Below are 20,550 nucleotides of genomic sequence, written 5' to 3'. Positions count from 1 at the left end.
TGCTACCCTGAGCCCAAATTAGCTTGTCTGCAAATATTTTAGCACCGGGTTCCCCACGAACATTCAGTGTGGTAAACGGGTTTAGAGGCGGCGCCCATCTGTCCGCGCTCCAGGCCAGGAGAATTGGCACTTCTCAGCGGCTGCGCAAGGCCAACTGGTGATCCCTGGCGTGAGGGTATCACTCCGTTTAGGTGACTGATGACCTAGTGTGCGTTCAAGTTCAGCAGTGGGTGTGACGGAATAAGGAAAGGTGCAGCTGACTCGTATCGTTTCCTCAGTTGGGTACTACTGAAGTACATTGTGTTGTGCGGGGGAGCTACACGTATGCGCACTAGTCAGTACGAATGGAACTAAAACCCCACAACCCGGAAACAATCTCTCAACTGTATTTATTTTTCATTTTTTTCGGGATCTACTGGGAAAGTCTCAAAGATTGACCAGTCAATCGCGATTAACAGGTTGGTGACCACTAATCTAGGTCATCAAAGATAAAGCTTTCTCCACATTGAGTGCATCTATATAAAGTGTTTTCACAGAAAAACAGCATCCATCTTCAGTGAGCCCTACCATCTGGGTGATGCTCTTTTCACTGCTGCCACCAAGTAGGAGGAACAGGAGCCTCAGGATTGAAACCACAAGTTCAGGAACAGTTAGTACCCCTCAACCATCAGGCGTTTTTTGAACCAATGGAGATAACTTCACTTCCCCCGTCTTTGAAATGTTCCCACAACCTATGGACTCTTTTTCAAGGGCTTTTCATCTCATGTTCTTAATATTTATTACTACTATTTCTTTCTTTGTACGTGCCCAGTTTGTTGTCTTTTGCACACTGGTTAAAAGCTCAAGTTGGTGTGGTCTTTCATTGATTCTATTATGGATTTATTGAAATGCCCACAATAAAATTAATCTCGGGATTATATATCATTACGTGTGTGTGTAATTTACTTTGAACCATGGTGAACAAGAGATGTGGACTGTTTAGTCAAGAGGCAGGAAGGAGGTGAAGAACAGACTTGGGAGAGCTAGAAGAGAGCAAGTAGGATTAAGGAAAACTGAGGCATTCTACACATGAAGAACAGGTGGATGACTAGTCTGCAAGTAGGACCAATCAGAGATAGAAGAGGAAACATATCCGAAGCGGGAGGAGGTATAGGGGAGGTCCATAATGAATAGTTCAGCATTCACTAGTGAGAGGATCCTTAAGTGTTTGTGAGTACAGCATACAGCAGGCTGATATGCCAGACCATGCCAATGTTAAGATACTTTGTGCTGAAATTTTTGAAAAAACAATTGGATAGATAAAACTCCGGAGCAGGATGAAATAGACCCTAGGATACTACTGGAAGCAAGGGAAGAGATTGCTAGGCTTGGGTGATGATCTTTGCATCCTTACTGGCCACAGGTGTAGTACCAGAGAAATGGAAAGAGGAACATGTTATTTCTTTGTTCAAGAAAGGGTTAGAATAAGAATTGTGGGCAAATTATTAGAAAGATTCTTAGAGACAGGATATTTGAGCATTTGGAGAAGCATAGTCTGATGAGGGATAGTTATCATGGCTTTGTGAAGGGTAGGTCATGCCTCACAAACCTGGTTGAGTTCTTCCAGGAGGTGATAAAACATTGATGAAGGCAGAACAGTTGGTGTGGTTGAAATGGATTTTATTAAGGAATTTGATAAGCTTCCCCAAGTTAGGGTTATTTAGAAAGTCAAGAGGCATAGGATCCAGGGGAACTTGGCTATGTGAATTCAGAATTAGCTTTCCCTTGGAAGGCAGAGGGTGGTTGTCGATGGAGATCTGTGTTCTTTGTGATTTTTATAAATTACTTGGATGAGGAAGTGGAAGGCATATTAGTAAGTCTGCAGATTGTACAAAAGTTTGTAGAATTGTGGATAGTGCAACAGGACATTGACAATGTAGAGTTGAGCTGAAAAGTGTCAGATGGACTTCAGTCTAGAAAGACAGGTGATTCATTTTTAAAAGGTCAAGTTTGAAGGCAAGATTAATGGCAGGGTTCTTAGCATTGTGGAGAAACTGAAGGATCTTGGGTCCATGTCTATAGGTCACTCAATGTTGCAGCACAAATCAGAAGACATATGATATGTTGGCCTTCATTAGTCAGAGGATTGAGTTCAAGTACTGTGAGGTAATGTTGCAGCTCTGTAAAACCCTGGTTATATCTCACTTGGAATATTGTGTTCAGTTCTGGTTTTCTCATTATAGGAAGGATGTGTAAGTTTGAGAGGATGTAGATTAGAGAACATGTCTTATGAGGATGGGTTGAGTGAGTTAGATCTCTTTGGAGTGAAGGTCTTGATAGAGGTTTTCAACATGATCATTTGCGTAGATCAAGTGGATAGCCAGAGACTTTCCCAGAGCAGAACTGGCTGATACTAGGATGCATAATTTAAAGGTGATTGGAGGAAAGTATAGGAGGTCAAAGAAATTTCCCCCCCACCCCCCCACAGAGTGGTGGATGCTTGGAATGCCCTGCTTAGAGTGGTGATAGAAAAAGATACATTAGGGACATTTTAGAAACTCTTAGATGGGCACATTGGTGATAGGAAAATGGAGGGTTATGTCAGTGGGAGGATTAGATTGATCTTAGAGTAAGGTTATTACGACATCATGGGTTGAAGGGCCTGTACTATGCTGTATATGTTATAGTTACTAGGCAAATTACATAATCAGGATTGTAGTCAGGGCGTTAAACCAACAAGGAAGGTAGAGGGCTCCAAGAATAAAAGGTTAAATAAATCATGTTGAAATAAAAGAGCACAGGATAACAAAACTAACTGTCATATTGTGGTAAGCCAGGGCAGAAGATGTAAATGAAAATATGCAAAACAGTAAATCCAAAGTTGTAAATAACCACAGAAAATATCAAAGCTGAATGTCCTTTATTTACATGTCATATAAACAATATGTATGAATTGGTAGCACAAATGGCAACACATGAGTACGGTGTAATAGCTAATACTGAGACCTGGTAACTGGTCACTAGAACTGAGTGCTCAATGTTCCAGGTTATACACTGACCAGGCCAAAGGGGGAAAGTACATTGGGTGGCACTGTTAATCAATGAAGATAATGAGCAGTGATAAGTCATGATATACAGGCAGTGGATAGCGATGTGATATTGGTTGGGTGGAAATTATGAATAGTGAGGTAAGAGAGACATGGGAAAGAAGTACAAAATTTAAGTTAGTGAGGCAGAGCATAAATGGAGAAATAACAATGAATAATAAATAGCATGTTTGAAGGGAGTTGCAATTATTGCGTGATTTCAGAATCAGGTTTATATCACCAGCATGTGTCGTGAAATTTGTTAACTTAGCAGCTGAAGTTCAATGCAATACATAATATAGAAAAAAAATTATAATAATAAATGAATAAGTAAATGGATTATAGTGTATGTATATTGATTAGATTAAAAATCATGCAAAAAAACAGAAATACTATATAGTAAAAAAGTGAGGTAGTGTCTAAGGGTTCAATGTCCATTTAGGAATCAGATGGCAGAGAGGAAGAAGCTGTTAATGAATCGCTGAGTATGTGACTTCAGGCTTCTGTACCTCCTATCTGATGGTAACAGTGAGAAAAGGGCATGCTCTGGGTGCTAGAGGTCCTTAATAATGGACGCTGCCTTTCTGAGACACTGCTCCTGAAGATGTCCTGGGTACTTTGTAGGCTAGTACCCAAGATGGAGCCGACTAAATTTACAACCCTCTGCAGCTTCTTTCAGTCCTGTACAGTAGCCCCCCCCCCCCCCCACCTTACCAGACAGTGATGCAGCCTGTCAGAATGCTTTCCATGGTACATCTACAGAAGTTTTTGAGTGTTTTTTGACATACCAAATCTCTTCAAACTCCTAATGAAGTATAGTGGCTGGTTTGCCTTCTTTATAACTGCATTGATATGTTGAGACCAGGTCAGATCTTCAGAGATCTTGACACCCAGGAACTTGAAACTGCTCACTCTGTCCAATTCTGATCCCTCTGAGGATTGGTATGTCCCTTCATCTCACCCTTCCTGAAATCCACAATCAGTCTTACTGATGTTGAGTGCCAGCTTGTTGTTGCACACCACTCCACTAGTTGGCATATCTCGCTCCTGTACGCCCTCTTGTCACTACCTGAGATTCTACCAACAATGGTTGTATCATCAGCAAATTTATAGATTGTATTTGAGCTATGCCTAGCCGCACAGTCATGGGTATATAGAGAATAGAGCAGTGGGCTAAGCACACACCCCTGAGGTGCACCAGTGTTGATCGTCAGCGAGGAGGAGATGTTATCACCAATCTGCACAGATTGTGGTCTTCGTGTTAGGAAGTTGAGGATCCACTGGCAGAGGAAGGTATAGAGGCCCAGGTTCTGCAACTTCTCAATCAGGGTTGTGGGAATGATGGTATTAAATGCTGAGCTATAGCTGATGAACAGCATCCTGACATAGGTGTTTGTGTTGCCCTGGTGGTCTCAAAATGTGTGAAGAGCCGTTGAAGGGAGTTGCAATTATTATGAGTGATTTCAATATATAAATTGGAATTGGTTTTATTATGAAGTGTGCCAAGATGCAGTGAAAAGCTTGTTTTGACTACTGTCCATACAGATCGATTCATTACTAAGTGCATTGAGGTAGTACAAGGTAAAACAACAACAATGTAGAATAATGTGTAACAACTGGAGAGAAAATACAATACAGGTAAACAACAAGGTGCAAGATCATAACAAAGTAGATTGAGTCAGCAGTCCATCTTGTATTTAGGAACAATTCAATAGTCTTACAACAGCAGAATAGAAACTGTCCTTGAGCCTGTTGGTATGTGCTTTTGGGTAACTTCTGCAAGATGGGAGAGAGGAGAACAGAGAATGTCCAGGATGGGTGAAATCTTTGCATTTTTTTTGCAGTCACAGGCAGAGCAGTTTGCCTTACCAAGCATTGATGCATCGAGAATGAATTCTTTCTTTGGTGTATTGATAAAAATGAGTGAGGGTCAATAGGGACGTGACAAATTTCTTTAACCTTCTGAGGAAGTAGAGGTGCTGGTAAGCTTTCCTCAATATGGCACCTGTGTAGCTGGACCAGGACAGGAGCTTGGTGTTGCTCACTCCTAGGAACTTAAACCGCTCAACCCCATAACTACAGCACTGTTAATGTAGATTGAAATGTGTACCATCCCTTTCCTGAAGTCAGTGACTAGCTCTTTGTTTTGCTGACATTAGGGAAAAAGTTGTCATGACACCATGTTACTAAACTCCCTTTCTCCTTTTTTGTTGATCTGAAGGGAATCTGCAGATGTGGTATATTTAGATTTGACAAGATGCCACTCAGGAGACTGGTGCATAAATTTAAAAGACACAGATTCAGAGAAAGCATGTTAGAATAAATTGTAAATAGGTTGTCTCATAGAAAACAGTTGGAATATATGGCTTCTTTTCAATGGTAACTAGTGTAGCAGGGATCAGTTCTTGGTCTGCGATTATTCTTGATTTGCATTAATGACAACATGTAAGATTTCCAAGAATGTTGATGAAACAAAGATAGGAGGAAGGACATGTTGTGATAAGGATATTGTGATTCTGCAATGGGTAGTAGATTGAATGAATGGGCAAAAGACTGGCAAATGGATTTTAATGTGGGGAAACATGAGATCATGCATTTCAGTAACAGAATTTAAAAGGCAGATTGTTACCTTGATGGAAAGAGACTGAGTGGTTGAAGTACAGAGCAATCCAGATGTTATCTAATGTATGTTTGCAAAAAAGCTAGCAGGCAGGTTAACAAGTAGTTAAGAAGGTGCATCAATCTGGATGTTGTTGCAAGGGGATAGAAGTTTAAAAATTGGTAAATGTACAGGGTATTCTTGAGTCTTTACCTGGAATACTGTGTACAGTTTTAGACCCCTTACCTGAAAGGAGATTCACAGGCTTAATTCCTGAATGAGAGGATTGTCCTACCAAGAGAGGTGAGGCTGAATATCTTGTCCTTTGCAATTAAGAAGAATGAAGGATAACCTCATTCAATCAAGCAGGTTTGGCAGGGTAGGTATTGAGATATTTTGATATGGAAATCAAGAGGTCATAACTACAAGATAAGAAAACTCAGGTACATAGAAATTTCTTCTCAAAGGGTAGTGAATGTCTGGAATTTTCTGACCTGGTGGGTAGTAGAAGCTGGATCATTAGAAGTATTTAAAGTGGATTTGTTAGGGGAACAGACAGGAGGTTCTGTGGGCTAGATAGAGATTCTCAGATGATATGTTTTCTCCCATGTGCCAGGATCCAAAACATCTCAGATCGAGTCCTCAGCATTCTGAAGTGGGAGTGTGAATAGCCAGACATCGTGGTCCAAGTACATAACAATGACATGGGTAGGATAAGTGATGAGGTTCTGCTTGGAGAGTTTGGGGAGCTGAGTGCTAAGTTAAAGGGGAGGATCTCAGGATTACTGCCTTTGCCCTGTGCTAGTGAAGTCAGAACTAGGCTAAGGAATTGGTATAGGAGGGAGGGCATAAGATTTTTGGATTCTTGGGAGCTCTTCCAGGAGAGGTGGAGCCCATACAATAGGGGTGGTTTGCAACTGAACTGAAAGGGAACAAATATCCTAATAGGAAGGTTTGTTAATGCTTCACATTTGGGTTTTAAACTAGAGTTGAAGGGGCATGGGAACCAGAGTGTCAGAACAGTTAGTGGAGAAGTTGGTAAAGTTCGGAATCAAAAGGTTGAGCATGGTGAGACTAGAACCATAGAACATTACAGCACAGAAACAGGCCTTTTGGCCCTTCTTAGCTGTGTCGAACCATTTTTCTGCCTAGTCCCACTGACCTGCACCTAGGCCATATCTCTCCATGCCCCTCTCATCCATGTACCTGTCCAAGTTTTTCATAAATGTTAAAAGTGAGCCTGCATTCACCACTTCAACTGGCAGCTCATTCCACACTCGCATTGCTGTCTGTGTGAAGAAGCCCCCCCCCCCCCAATGTTCCCTTTAAACTTTTCTCTTTTCACCCTTAACCCATGCCCTCTGGTTTTTATTTCTCCCCTAACCTCAGTGGAAAAAGCCTGCTTGCATTCACTCTATCTATACCCATCATAATTTTATACACCTCTATCAAATCTCCCCTCCTTCTACGCTCCAGGGAATAAAGTCCTAACCTATTCAACCTTTCTCTGTAACTCAGTTTCTCAAGTCCCGGCAACATCCTTGTAAACCTTCTCTGCACTCTTTCAACCTTATTAATATCCTACCTGTAATTAGGTGACCAAAACTGCACACAATACTCCAAATTCGGCCTCACCAATGTTTTATACAACCTCACCATAACATTCCAACTCTTATACTCAATACTTTGATTTATAAAGGCCAATGTGCCAAAAGCTCTCTTTACGACCCTATCTACCTGTGACGCCACTTTTAGGGAATTATGTATCTGTATTCCCGGATCCTTCTGTTCTATTACACTCCTCAGTGTCCTACCATTTACCTTGTATGTTCTACCTCGGTTTGTCCTTCCAAAGTGTAATACCTCACACTTGTCTGCATTAAACTCCATCTGCCATTTGTCAGCCCATTTTGCCAGCTGGTCCAAATCCCTCTGCAAGTTTTGAAAACCTTCCTCACTGTCCACTACATCTCTAATCTTTGTATCATCAGCAAATTTGCTGATCCAATTTACCAATTATCATCCAGATCATTGATATAGAAGACAAATAACAATGGACCCAGCACTGATCCCTGTGGCTCACCACTAGTCACAGGCCTCCACTCAGAGAAGCAATCCTCCACTATCACTCTCTGGCTTCTCCCATTGAGCCAATTTACAATCCAGTTTACTACCTCACCATGTATACCTAGCAACTGAATCTTCTTAACTAACCTCCTATGCGGGACCTTGTCAAAGGCCTTACTGAAGTCCATGTAGACAACATCCACTGCCTTCCCTTCATCCACTTTCCTGGTAACCTCCTCGAAAAACTCCAATAGATTGACTAAACATGACCTACCATTCACAAAGCCATGCTGACTCTCCCTAATAAGTCCCTGTCTATCCAAATACTTGTAGGTCCTATCTCTTAGTACTCCTTCCAATAATTTACCTACTACTGATGTCAAACTTACCAGACTATAACTTCCTGGAATACTTTTAGAGCCTTTTTTAAACAACAGAACAACATGAGCTATCCTCCAATCCTCCAGCACCTCACCTGTGGATACTGACATTTTAAATATATCTGCTAGGGCCCCTGCAATTTCAACACTAGTCTCCTTCAAAGTCCAAGGGAATACCCTGTCAGGTCCTGGGGATTTATCTACTCTGATTCACCTCGAGACAGCAAGTACCTCCTCCTCTTTAATCTGTATAGGTTCCAGGACCTCACTACTTGTTTGCCTTATTTCCATAGATTCTTTGCCAGTTTCCTTAGTAAATACAGACACAAAAAACCCATTTAAGATCTCCCCCATTTCTTTTGGTTCCATACGTAGCCGACCACTCTGATCTTCAAGAGGACCAATTTTATCCCTTGCTATCCTGTTGCTCTTAATACACCTGTAGAAGCTCTTAGGATTATCCTTCACCTTGACTGCAAAGCAACCTCATGTCTTCGTTTAGCCCTCCTGATTACTTCCTTAAGTATTTTCTTGCACTTTTTATACTCCTCAAGCACCTTATTTGCTGCTTGTTGCCTATACCTGTCAAACATCACTCTCTTCTTTATCAGATTTCCAATATCCCTCTAAAACCAAGGTTCCTTATTCATTTTAACTTTGCCTTTAATCCTGACAGGAACATACAAACTCTGCACTCTCAAAATTTCTCCTTTAAAGGCCTCCCACTTACCAATCACGTCCTTGCCAGAGAACAACCTGTCCCAATCCACACTTTTTAGATCCTTTCTCATTTCTTCAAATTTGGCCTTTTTCCAGTTTAGTACCTCAACCGGAGGACCAGATCTATCTTTATCCATGACCAGGTTGAAACTAATGCCATTATGATCACTAGGCCCAAAGTGTTCCCCTAAACCCACTTCCGTCACTTGTCCTAACTCATTTCCTAATAGATCTAATATTGCATCCTCTCTAGTTGGTACCTCTATATATTGATTTAGAAAACTTTCCTGAACGCATTTTACAAACTCTAACCCATCTAGATCTTTAACAGTATGGGAGTACCAATCAATATGTAGAAAATTAAAATCCCCTACTATCACAACTTTGTTTCCTGCAGTTGTCTGCTATCTCTCTGTAGATTTGCTCCTCCAATTCTTGCTGACTATTGGGTGGTCTATAATACAACCCCATTAATGTGGTCATACTTTTCCTGTTTCTCAGCTCCACCCAATTGGCCTTGATAGGCGAGCCGTCTAATCTGTCCTGCCTGAGCACTGCTATAACATTTTCCCTGACTAGCAATGCCACCCCCCCCCCCCCATCCCTCTGTCTCTATCATGTCTGAAATGTTGGAACCCTGGAACATTAAGCTGCCAGTCCTGCCCCTCCTGTAGTCAATTTTCACTAATGGCTATAATGTCATAATTCCATGTGTCAATCCATGTCCTCAGCTTGTCTGCCTTCCCCACAATACTCCTCACATTGAAATAGACACACCTCAGAAGAATATTACCACCACACACAACCCTTCTATTTCTGACTTTGCATGAACTTTTAACATCATTTATTTTCAACCCCGCTCCACTATATGCTCTGGCACTCTGGTTCCCATCCCCCTGCAAATCTAGCTTAAACCCACCCCAATAGCACTAGCAAACCTCCCTGCAAGGATATTGGTCTCCCTGTAGTTCAGGTGTAACCCGGCTTTCTTGTACAAGTCCCACCTGTCCCAGAAGAGTGATCCAAAAATCTGAAATCCTGTCCCCTACACCAGTTCCTCAGCCACGTGTTCATCCTCCAGAGCATCATATTCTTACCCTCACTGGCACATGGCACAGGTAGCAATCCTAAGATTACTACCCTCGAGGTCCTGCTTTTTAACTTCCTACCAAGTTCTCTATACTCATTTTTCAGGACCTTCTCACTCTTTTTTCCTACGTCATTGGTACCGATGTGTAACATGACATCTGGCTGCTCACCCTCCCACTTCAGAATACTGTGGACGCAATCAAAGACATCCCTGACCCTGGCACCTGGGAGGCAACAAACCATCCGGGAGTCTCTGTCATGACCACAGAACCTCCTGTCTGTACCTCTATCGAGGCCCTTATCACTACCGCTATCCTTTTCTTCCACCCTCCCTTCTGCACTGCAGAACCAGACTCAGTGCCAGAGATCCGGCTGCCATAGTTGGTGCCAGGTAAATCATTCTGCCCCCCCCCCCACACTATCCAAATCGGTATACTTGTCGAGGGGAATGGCCACAGGGGAACCCTGCTCTGCCTGCCCTTTCCCCTTCCCTCACCTGATGGTAACCCATTACCTGTGCCCTGCTCCTTTGGCGTAGCTACCTCCCTGAAACTACTATCTATAAGCTTCTCATTCTCCGGAATGATCCAGAGGTCATCCAGCTCCTGCTCCAGTTCCCTAATGCGGTTTGTTAGGAGCTGCAGCTGGAGGCACTTTTTGCAGGTGTCGTTGTCAGGGACACCGGAGGTCTCCCTGACTTCCCACATCCTGCAAGTGGAGCATTCCAACAAGTCCTGAGCTGTGTATATTTCAATGCAAGAAGTATAGGAAAGGCGGGTGAGTTCAGGGCATGGTTCAACACATGAAATTATGATGATGTAGCCATTAGTGAAACTTGGTTCCAGGAGGGGCAGGACTGGCAGCTCAGTATTTCAGGGTTCCATTGTTTTAGACGTGACAGAGCAGGAGGGATTAAAGGAGAAGAGGTGGCATTACTAGTCAGAGAAAAAGTCATGGCAGTGCTCCGTCAGGACAGACTGGAGAACTCGACTAGGGAAGCATTATGGGTGGAACTGAGAAATAAGAAAGGAATGACCACATTAATAGGTCTATGTTACAGACCACCCAAAAGTCTTAGGAATTTAGAACAAATTTGTAATGAGATTACAGACCGTTGTAAGAAGCATAAGGTTGTTATAGTAGGTGATGTTAACTTTCCACATATTGACTGGGAATCCCTTACTGTAAAAGGACTGGACAGTACAGAGTTTGTCAAATGTGTTCAGGAAAGTTTCCTTCATCAGTACACGGAGGAGTGTGCAATATTGGATCTGCTGTTGGAGAATGAGACTGGGCAGGTGTCATAAGGTTGTATAGGGGAACACTTTGCATCCAGTGACCACAATGCCATTAGTTTAAAGTAAACATGCAAAAAGATAGGTCCATGGGTTGATATTCTAAATTGGAGGAAGTCAAATTTTGATCGTATCAGAAATGATCTGGCAAGTGTTGATTGGGACAGGCTGGTTTCTGGCAAATGTGTACTTAGTAAGTGGGAGGCATTCAAAAACAAAATTTTGAGAGTACAGAGGTTGAATGTGCTTGTCAAAATAAAAGCTAAAGTATAGGGGACCTTGGTTTTCAAGAGATATTGAAGCCCTGGTTAAGAGAACAAAAGTGCATAGCAGATATAGCCAAGCAGGAACAAATCAGGTGCTTATGGAATATAAGAAATGCAAGAGAACACTTAAAAAAAATCAGAAAGGCTAAAACAAAGCATAAGGCTGCCCCAGCAGATAAGGTGAAGGAGAATCCCAAGGGATTCTACAGATATGTTCAGAACTAGCTTTTGAGTGTTTTTGTTGATGTACCAAATCTCTTCAAACTCCTAATGAAGTATAGTTGCTGGCTTGCCACCTTTATAACTGCATGGATATGTTGGGACCTGGTCAGATCCTCAGAGATCTTGACACCCAGGAACTTGAAACTGCTCACTGTCTCCACTTCTGATCCCTCTGAGGATTGGTATGTGTCCCTTCATCTCACCTTCCTGAAGACCACAATCAGCTCTTTAGTCTTACTGATGTTGAGTGCCAGGTTGTTGTTGCGACACCACTCCACTAGTTGGCATATCTCGCTCCTGTACGCCCTCTCATCACCACCTGAGATTCTACCAACAATTGTTGTATCATCAGCAGATTTATAGATTGTATTTGAGCTATGCTTAGCTGCACAGTCATGGGTATAGAGAGAGCAGAATAGTGGGTAAGCACATGCCCCTGAGGTGCACCAGTGTTGATCGTTAGCAAGGAGGAGATGTTATCACCAATCTGCACAGATTGTGGTGGTCTTGTTAAGAAGTCGAGGATCCACTGGCAGAGGGAGGGACAGAGGCCCAGATTCTGTAACTTATGAATCAGGATTGTGGGAATAATGGTGTTAAGTGCAGAGCTATAGTCGATTAACAGGATCCTGACATAGGTATTTGTATTGTCTAAGGCAGTGTGAAGAACCATTGAGATTGCGTCTACCGTTGACTTATTGTGACGATAGGCAAATTGCAGTGGGTCTAGGTCCACAGTTAAACCTCTTTTAAAGTTATTCATCTCTAATCAGAAATGCTACAATGAAAGCTGATGTCCTTATATTTGAAGTCACAGATGAATAACACTAGTAAAAATCTTCAGATGACAAATTGAAGGGTGGGCAGACAACATCATTAGCTGATGTGCACAATTGGAGATCTCAGGATATTCTTGATTACTGCAACCATATTGATAGTTTTGAAGCAATATCAAGATGCTGGAGGAACTCAGCAGGCCAGGCAGCATCTATGGCATAGGTGTCAAACTCAAGGCCTGCGGGCCATATCCGGCCCGCGAGATCATTTTAGATAGATCTATTATTTAAATTATTAATGGCCCGGCGATATTAAGCCTATGATTGTAAGTTAATTCCAATCATAAAAATAATGCTTGCTCAGCAGTCTTCTTCATAAGAAACAGAATTTGTGAAGTGAAACACTTTGTAGTTATAGCAGAGACTGAGACACATGAGAACAGGCTGAAAAAACGGAGGCAATGAAAGCTGCGTTCGCACGCGTCCGACTGATCCGGCCCGCATGAAGCTGCATTTTGCCCAATCCGGCCCGTGACCTAAAATGAGTTTGACACCCCTGATCTATGGAAAAGAGTAAACAGTCAACATTTCAGGTCTCAGCGTTTCAGATAACGCCTGGCCTGCTGAGTTCCTCCAGCATTTTGTGTGTATTGCTTGGATTTCCAGCATCTACAGATTTTGTGATTGTTAGTTTTGAAAGATGTTTACAAAGGATTTGAGAATGTTCATGGATGTGTACATGCAAACAATTGCAAATAAGCCATTGCATTTTGCTCATGGACAAAACATTTGGTTTGGAATTGCTGATCCTATTTATTGGAGTTAAATCACATTCTAACTTTGCCATTATAAGGGGATCTAAATGGGGTGGGGGTGGATGTAAGATTATTTAAGATGGCGCCGGTAACTGGCGACTCTGCGCATGCTCTGCCGAGCAAACTGCTCCCTACACTATCCTATACCCGAGAAACCTTTCTAAACCTCCAATTTGCTACATCTAGTAAGATCAACAACACCCTGGCGAAGTTACTGACCCAGCTGGAGATTATCGACGCGCCAGAATTGCTTCAACTCCAGACCGTACCTGGAACCGATCATCAATGCCTGGTCCAAGGTCCATCACATTCCTGGAGACAGGGCCCATTCTGACCAGCACCTCTCTAAAGCAAATGAGTACACAGAAGTGATATCGGAGACCTCAAGATACCCCAGACGCTTCCCCGGAGCGACCACCGTAGAGCCTCATTGTTGGCCATCCACAGCTGCCGGAAGTGAGGCCTCCGCCACTGACCTCAGAAATCGAGCCCGGGACTCGGCTGAAGTGGAGGCCTTCGCACCCATGACGCAGTTCACGGACTTGTTTCAGCCGGCCCCCCAACAGTTGGAAGTGGCACTCAGCCCGACCTGGAGCGCCCGACGACGCGACCTGCCAATCGATCCCCGCGGGACGCGTCCACCAACCTCAAAGAGCTGCCAACAACATACTGCATCAATGGAAATCTGGAAAGATGCACAAATTACCAAGAAAGCGTGGGAAAAGAGCTGGGCTGCTGGTCAGATTGAAGCAGAGGGGCTTTAGGATCCCTCTGCCCACCATTTTCTTTTGTACTTCAGGGAGTGCGAAGTGAAATATCACTCTGATGATTGTACACTCTAGTACCAGTTGTTTGGTGACAAAGTATTTGTATTGTATGTAAAGATGATGGTTTGAGTCTACAGTGCAGTGCCTCTGAATGTGGTAGAAGCAGGTACACTCAAAACATTTAAGAAGTAGTGAGATGAGTATTTGAATCACCAAGGCACAGAAAAGTTATAGAACAGTACATTGCGGGAACAGGCCCTTTGACCTATGTTGTCTGTGCTAACCATTCGCCAAGTGGAACTAATCCTATTTGCCTGTACATAATCCATAACCCGATTCCCTTCAAGTTTAATGTTTATCTAATTGCCCATTAAACATCACTACCATTCCCCAGCTGTGTGTGCCCAGCCACACCCTGTGTGTAAAGAAAAAGCATTGTGCTTCGCACATCTCCCTCAAACTGTTCCCCTCTTACTGTAAAGCAATGTCTTCTCATATTTGATATTTCTAACTTGGGAAAGAGACTGTATATCTATGCCTAAGTGCTGAGAAATGGGATTAATATAGATGGGCCATTGATTTTAGTTATAACTAAGCAAATATATTGTGCATTGTCTGAGAATGTTTGTGAGGGATTGGCTTTCTTAACATTAAAGAAAACTGCTTTATTTCTTAAAAAGATCACATGCCTCAACACAGACAGAGAAAAGAGGTGCAAGGATGACAAAAGGATACAAGGTTTCATTTCTATTTCTCAAATATAAGATGAACAATGAAATTGTTACAGAGAATTATTCAAAGATGTGTTTATTTCAAGACAAAAATAAATTGGAGTAACCAACTAAAGGGCTTGAACAGTGCACTCAGTCTGATGGCATTTTGACATTAATTGCAAGTTAACACACACAAAATGCTGGAGGAATTCAACAGGTCAGACAGCCTCTATGGAAATGAATAAAAGTCGACATGTCGAGCCAAGGCCCTTTTTCAGGACTGGAAGGGAAGGGGGGGAAATGCCAGAATAAAAAAAAGTGGGGGAACGGGAAAGATGATAGCTAGAAAGTGATGTGGGTAGGAAAGATAAAGGGCTGGTGAGGAAGGAATCTGATGGGAGAGAAGGGGAGTTGATAAGCAGCTAAGAGGACAGAATGGTTGAGACCTTTGGCTGCAAAGAATGCTTACTGACTTCTAAAGAAAAAAATGCTTACTCTTAACTTTTCATGAGAAGTCTGAAAAAGAGAGTAAAAGGAATGATAGAATTCTTGTTAAATTACGTATGCATGGTTATTAAAGCCTTAACTTGCTAACGTCCAGTTCTTTGCTCTTCCAGGAAACGAGGCTGGGGAAACTCATCAACGATGTACGGAAGAAGACCAAGAATGAGGAGCTTGCAAAGCGTGCCAAGAAACTGCTAAGGAGTTGGCAAAAATTGCTGGTTGAGCCTGTCGGGCAGATCGAGTCTGTGCCCAGAGCACTATCCAATTCCCCTGGTTCAGCTAATGGGGGAGCACATGCTTTCAAGCATGACTTGCCATCTTTGGCCACCAGCACTGCTGTAGGAGGGGCCAAGCCGGTACCAGATCTGAAAAATAAGAATGATGTGCACAAGTCCTACTCTTTCTTTGGTGACAAGCAGGGTATTCGGAAACGGAAAGGGGATGGTATGAAGGGGCCACCATCCAAAGTCCCAAAGCACAATAGTGAACAGTTGCAGAACTCTACACCACCACCAAGCAATGGAATCCGCAGCAGTCCTGAAAACTTCCCAAGCCCTCCTGACACAATATCTTCAAACACCCATGCAGTCCCAGATAAAAGCAGAACAGACCCTCAGGCACCTTATGAAAATGACAAGCATAGCAAGATACCAGTCAATGCTGTGAAACCACATACCAGTTCTCCAGGTCTTGTAAGAAACCCTAGCACTTCCACGTTGCTAAAGACTGCTATTCTACAGCAACATGGAAAAGCTGATGATCCTGTGGGGCGTTATCGACCCAGTAGCCCACGCTGTCAATCATTTAGCCCAAGGACTTTTAAACAGGAAATGCCAGCCAAACCTTCCTCGACATATGCACCCAAGGGCTCTATTGCTAGTCCTTCTCAGAGCTTTACAGGGACTTTGGCTCAAACAAGTACTGATTCTGACAGGACAGTGTCTCACTTGCCCAAGAAACATGTTCAGATGTCATCTCCTATATTGCAGGCAGCTGCAACACCACCTCTGCCATCCCAGGTAAAAAACCTAACAGAAACTGAAAGCCTCTTAGATCGGCTAGTAGAGACACCTGGTTCGGAGACTCTTGTTGAAAACCAACTTCAGCACCATTCTTCCCCACAGCCGCAGGACTTGGTGTATTCCTCACATAGTCCTAATTCATCAACTTCACATCGCGGAGAATCCTTGCAGAATCTTGACTTAGATGCTGTTATGGGAGACTTGCCTGCTAGTGAGTGTTCCTTCTTTGGTCACGATAACAAAAAGTCATCCAAGAAAAAATACAGGCCCAGAGACTATCAGGTGAACTTAGACGGACAAGTTATGGATGAAAGTGTAAAGCCTGTACGGTTGAAAGAACGTAGAATTACATTTGATCCTGCTACAGGACAGATCAAACCTTTAATACACAAGGATTCATCTCAGGCTGAAAGCTCAGTTCCAGCTGAGCCCCATCGAACCACCGAAGTGGTCCAAGAACAGAGAGTAAACTTGCAAACTACTTTAGATCAAACTAACTGGAAAGAATTATCAAAAAATGAAATTATTCAGTCATACTTATCGAGACAGAGCTGCCTTCTTTCATCCTCAGGAGTGCAGCCACCCGGAGGTCACATTGTTGAATTTCTACAGCACGAAAGCCACAGGTATAGCACTAGCACAGAGGCCCGTGAGGTCCATGTATTGATACCTACAGACACTCCCTCAGAACTTCCTGGGGTCAGTAGAGCGATCAAAGACTCAGATGTTCAGCGAATACATGAGCAACACTGGGCTGGTGTGAACGGTTGCTGGGACAACCAGGGCAATTGGTATGATTGGACGCAGGGCATATCTTTGGACCCTCAAGGTGATCAGGGACAGCTGCATATACTGCCATATGTCTGTCTGGACTGAGCATTAGTGCCCATTTGGCTTGCTTTTAAGGTTTAAGATCATCTGATGGTAAACAAGTGGTTCCCACTTACTAAAGATGAGCAAATATATCAGGGTTGCAAGATACAGTTCTGAAGGTTCTAATTCTCAGCCCATCTGTGTAAGAACCCCTGCCCCCACCCAACCCCATTACCCTCTCTTCTGCAGTTTGCTGCTATCAGTGTTTTAACCAAAATTGCAAAGGAGGGAAAGAAGCACAGGAGGAGTTTGAAAAAGGAAAAGAATGGTTAATTCTGATGTATATGCAACTCCCCTTAGGGATTAGGACAGGTTTTAATGGGTGGTCAACAAGCTTAGTGAGGAACAGTTTGTGGAAGAAAGCTGAGGTTTGATAAAGGTTCCAGCACTTGACAATAGGCTGGATATGGTCTTTGGGGCAGTTACAGGAGCTTTATGTGGCATCCAAACTAAATGAATAATGTTACCTTAAAAAGTATACATCTATTTATTTTATTTCTTTTTTAAAAAAAACAAAACACTTTAATTTGGCAGTGAGACAGATGTGCAAAAACTGTAGGTTTCTCTTATTTACTCACATTTTTGAGCATAATTTTTATTGTGAAAATCAAGTCAGACTGTGAACGTTTGCACAGTACCACGTCATACCAAACATTCCAAAGGTCTTCACATGCTGGTAGTTGCTGTCAACTTCTGTTTAAAATAAAATCTTTGGGTCTTCATAATTTAGGTTTAAAAATGTTTGAAAAGAAATCTATTTTACTAAGTCAAAAATGAGTTTTTTATTCTTGCCACCTTACAAATTCAAACATTAACAATGTAATTTTGTTCTCTGCTTTGCTCTCTTGCTTGGTCTCTACAAATGTTCTCACTTCCCCAAATCTCAAAGTGGACAAAATAAAGAGGGTGCTACTAGTTTGCAACTTTGTACTGTGAGAAGTTGATTTACAAATTTCAAAAGGAATCGTTTGTATGCTGGAGATATACTTGTTACCATTCCTTTAGATATTGTTTGCCTTATGGAATCCATCATACCACAACTGCAAAACAAGAAGCCTTAGTGAATGTACAGAAATTAGACTTCTGTGTTCTGCACAATACAGAAGGAATGACTTTGCTATTTGGTCCTTTTAAGTGGACACATTGTGATATAAATGTGGAAACAATAAAAAAAAATTTGCACAGAAGTTTGCCCCCTTTTATTCAAAATGACTTCTCTGATGAAATTGTACTTGCAAAAATTGCCTCTCAAACAGATTATCAATGCTGTGTTTAATTCTGAAGTGGATTCATCTGAATAGACATGAATGTGAACATGTCAAGTTAATTTTTTGTGACATTGCTGGTCTGAATTTTAGTTGCATTGTTCTTGTTCCTGTTTCAGCGTCTAATTAAAAGGCACCAGTTCTCGTGTTCTACAGAGGCCTGAGTGGTGCTCAACAGTAATTAGTAAAATTCTGAATTCCATCCATTGTACTTGAATGATATGTTACTGGTGGTCTATGCAACCAGAGCTAGGTAGGGATACAGTCATCTAGTTATTCATACTAAAACTATAAAGCCATCTTGGTGGTAAACAAAACCTAGTGAGACACCAGAGACACACATCTGATTCAGTCCTTCAGTTTTAATAGGGTAAGTAGTCAAATCAGTTTGTTATTCATCCTCCCACTGATATTTTAAAGCTTCAGTGCTTTTCATTTTGATTCTGTTACGATCCTGTCATTGGAATTGCTTTAATTACATCATTTCTTAAAATGTTGGCATTGACTCATGTTAGAGCTCAATTATGTCCATTTCATTGAACATAGAACAGTTCAGTGTTGGAACAGGCCCTTTAGCCCCCATTGTTATGCCAAACCAACTAAATTAGTAATCAAATAGCTAACTAATCTCTTATACCTACATGATGTCCATATCCTTCCATTTTCCCCACATTCATGTGCCTATCTAAACGACTCTTACAAGTCCCTAATGTATTTGCCTCTACCATCATTCCAGGCACCCACCACTCTGTGTAAAAATACTTGCCCCTCAATCTCCTTTAAAATTACCCTTCTCACCTTAAATGCATGCCCTCTAATAAGAGACATTTCAACCCTTGAGAAAGATATCTATGTCTTGTATAATCTTATAAACCTCTATCAGACCTCTCCTCAGCATCCTTCGCTCAGAGAAAACAACCCAAGTTTGTCCATTCTTTAATTATAGCATATGCCCTTGAATCCTGGTAGCATCCTGATAAAAATCTTCTACACCCTTTCCAAAACCTCAACTTCCTTCCTAGAATGGGGGCGACCATAACTGTATATAATACTCCAGATGTGGGCTGATTAGTTTTATAAAGCTGCAACATAACTTCCTGATTTCTGAACTCATGTCTTGACTAATAAAGGCAAGCATGCCTTATGCAGCCTTAATCACCCTATCAACCTGTGTAACCACTTTCGGGAAGCAATGAAATTGAACCCCCAAGAACCCTCTGTTCAGCAACACTACTGAAGATTTTGCCCCTAACAGTGCTTTGTCTCTTCACGTTTGACCTGATTAAACCCCATCTGCCATTTCTCCATCCATATCTGCAATTTATCTTTATCCTATTGTGTTATTTTTTTGCCAGTCTTCTAATCTTTCTGCAATACTGCCAATCTGCAGACTAACTAACCTACCCATCTACATTTTCTTCCAGGTCATTTATATACATCACAAACAGTAGACCAGATATTTCAGTTTGTTTTTTTGCCATGGGAGATCCCTTTGGTGATGAATGGTTCATTGCATCATTGTGAGGAAACTGATACACAGCAGCCTGTTCCAGCACTGTAGTTTCATTTTCAGTTGAATTTACTAAATACTGTAAATTGGCATGTCTCAATTAAATTTTGAATTTCAATATAATGTTTCCCTTCCCTAAGATAGACACAAATACTGATGGTTTCTTTTATGGTCTTCCATCTCTTGTTTGACTTGAGATTGAAGATGGAAGATGTTACTAGTTGACAAACTGGTTTTTGTCTGAAATAGCGAGTGAATATCAAAAGACCACTCAATGATGCGTAGTAGAGGAGTAAATATTGCAGCTATTTTTTAAGCTGTGAGTATTGAAGCTGAAAATATTAAGGATATAGGGGAGTTATTGAGAAACAGTGAATTAACAAATTCATTAAAACTACTTTCTTTTCAATCCCTGTGACCAATTCTTGATAACATTATTATGAGGGTATATGGTAATCTCTATTTACTATTCTTTTATCTTGTCTTCAGTTGATTAATTTTGAGAAGAGGTTATGCAAACTGGTTTTGTAGTCTGGAATTCAGATGATTTAGGATAATTTGTTCAAAAAATTTTAAGGTATTAAGTTGAGCATGGGGCAAAT

The 20,550-nt window shown here is 41.8% G+C and overlaps 1 protein-coding gene across 2 annotated transcripts in view; it reads left to right on the top strand.

The window, feature by feature from the left end:
* The window catches only part of crsp7 (cofactor required for Sp1 transcriptional activation, subunit 7), a 138,262-nt gene extending 119,350 nt beyond the window's left edge, over positions 1-18,912 (top strand). For both annotated transcript variants that reach the window (XM_059991730.1, XM_059991732.1), the window contains exon 3: positions 15,392-18,912. In XM_059991730.1, coding sequence (XP_059847713.1) covers positions 15,392-17,176 — 1,785 coding nt within the window. In that variant the 3' untranslated portion in view covers positions 17,177-18,912. The remainder of the gene's footprint in view (positions 1-15,391) is intronic.
* The last annotated feature ends 1,638 nt before the right edge of the window (positions 18,913-20,550 follow it).

The sequence above is a fragment of the Hypanus sabinus genome, chromosome 16 (assembly GCF_030144855.1).
Source record: "Hypanus sabinus isolate sHypSab1 chromosome 16, sHypSab1.hap1, whole genome shotgun sequence".
Taxonomy (NCBI): Eukaryota; Metazoa; Chordata; class Chondrichthyes; order Myliobatiformes; family Dasyatidae; genus Hypanus; species Hypanus sabinus.
Note: the sequence above shows the minus strand (reverse complement) of the source record. Positions and strands in the feature narration are given on the sequence as shown.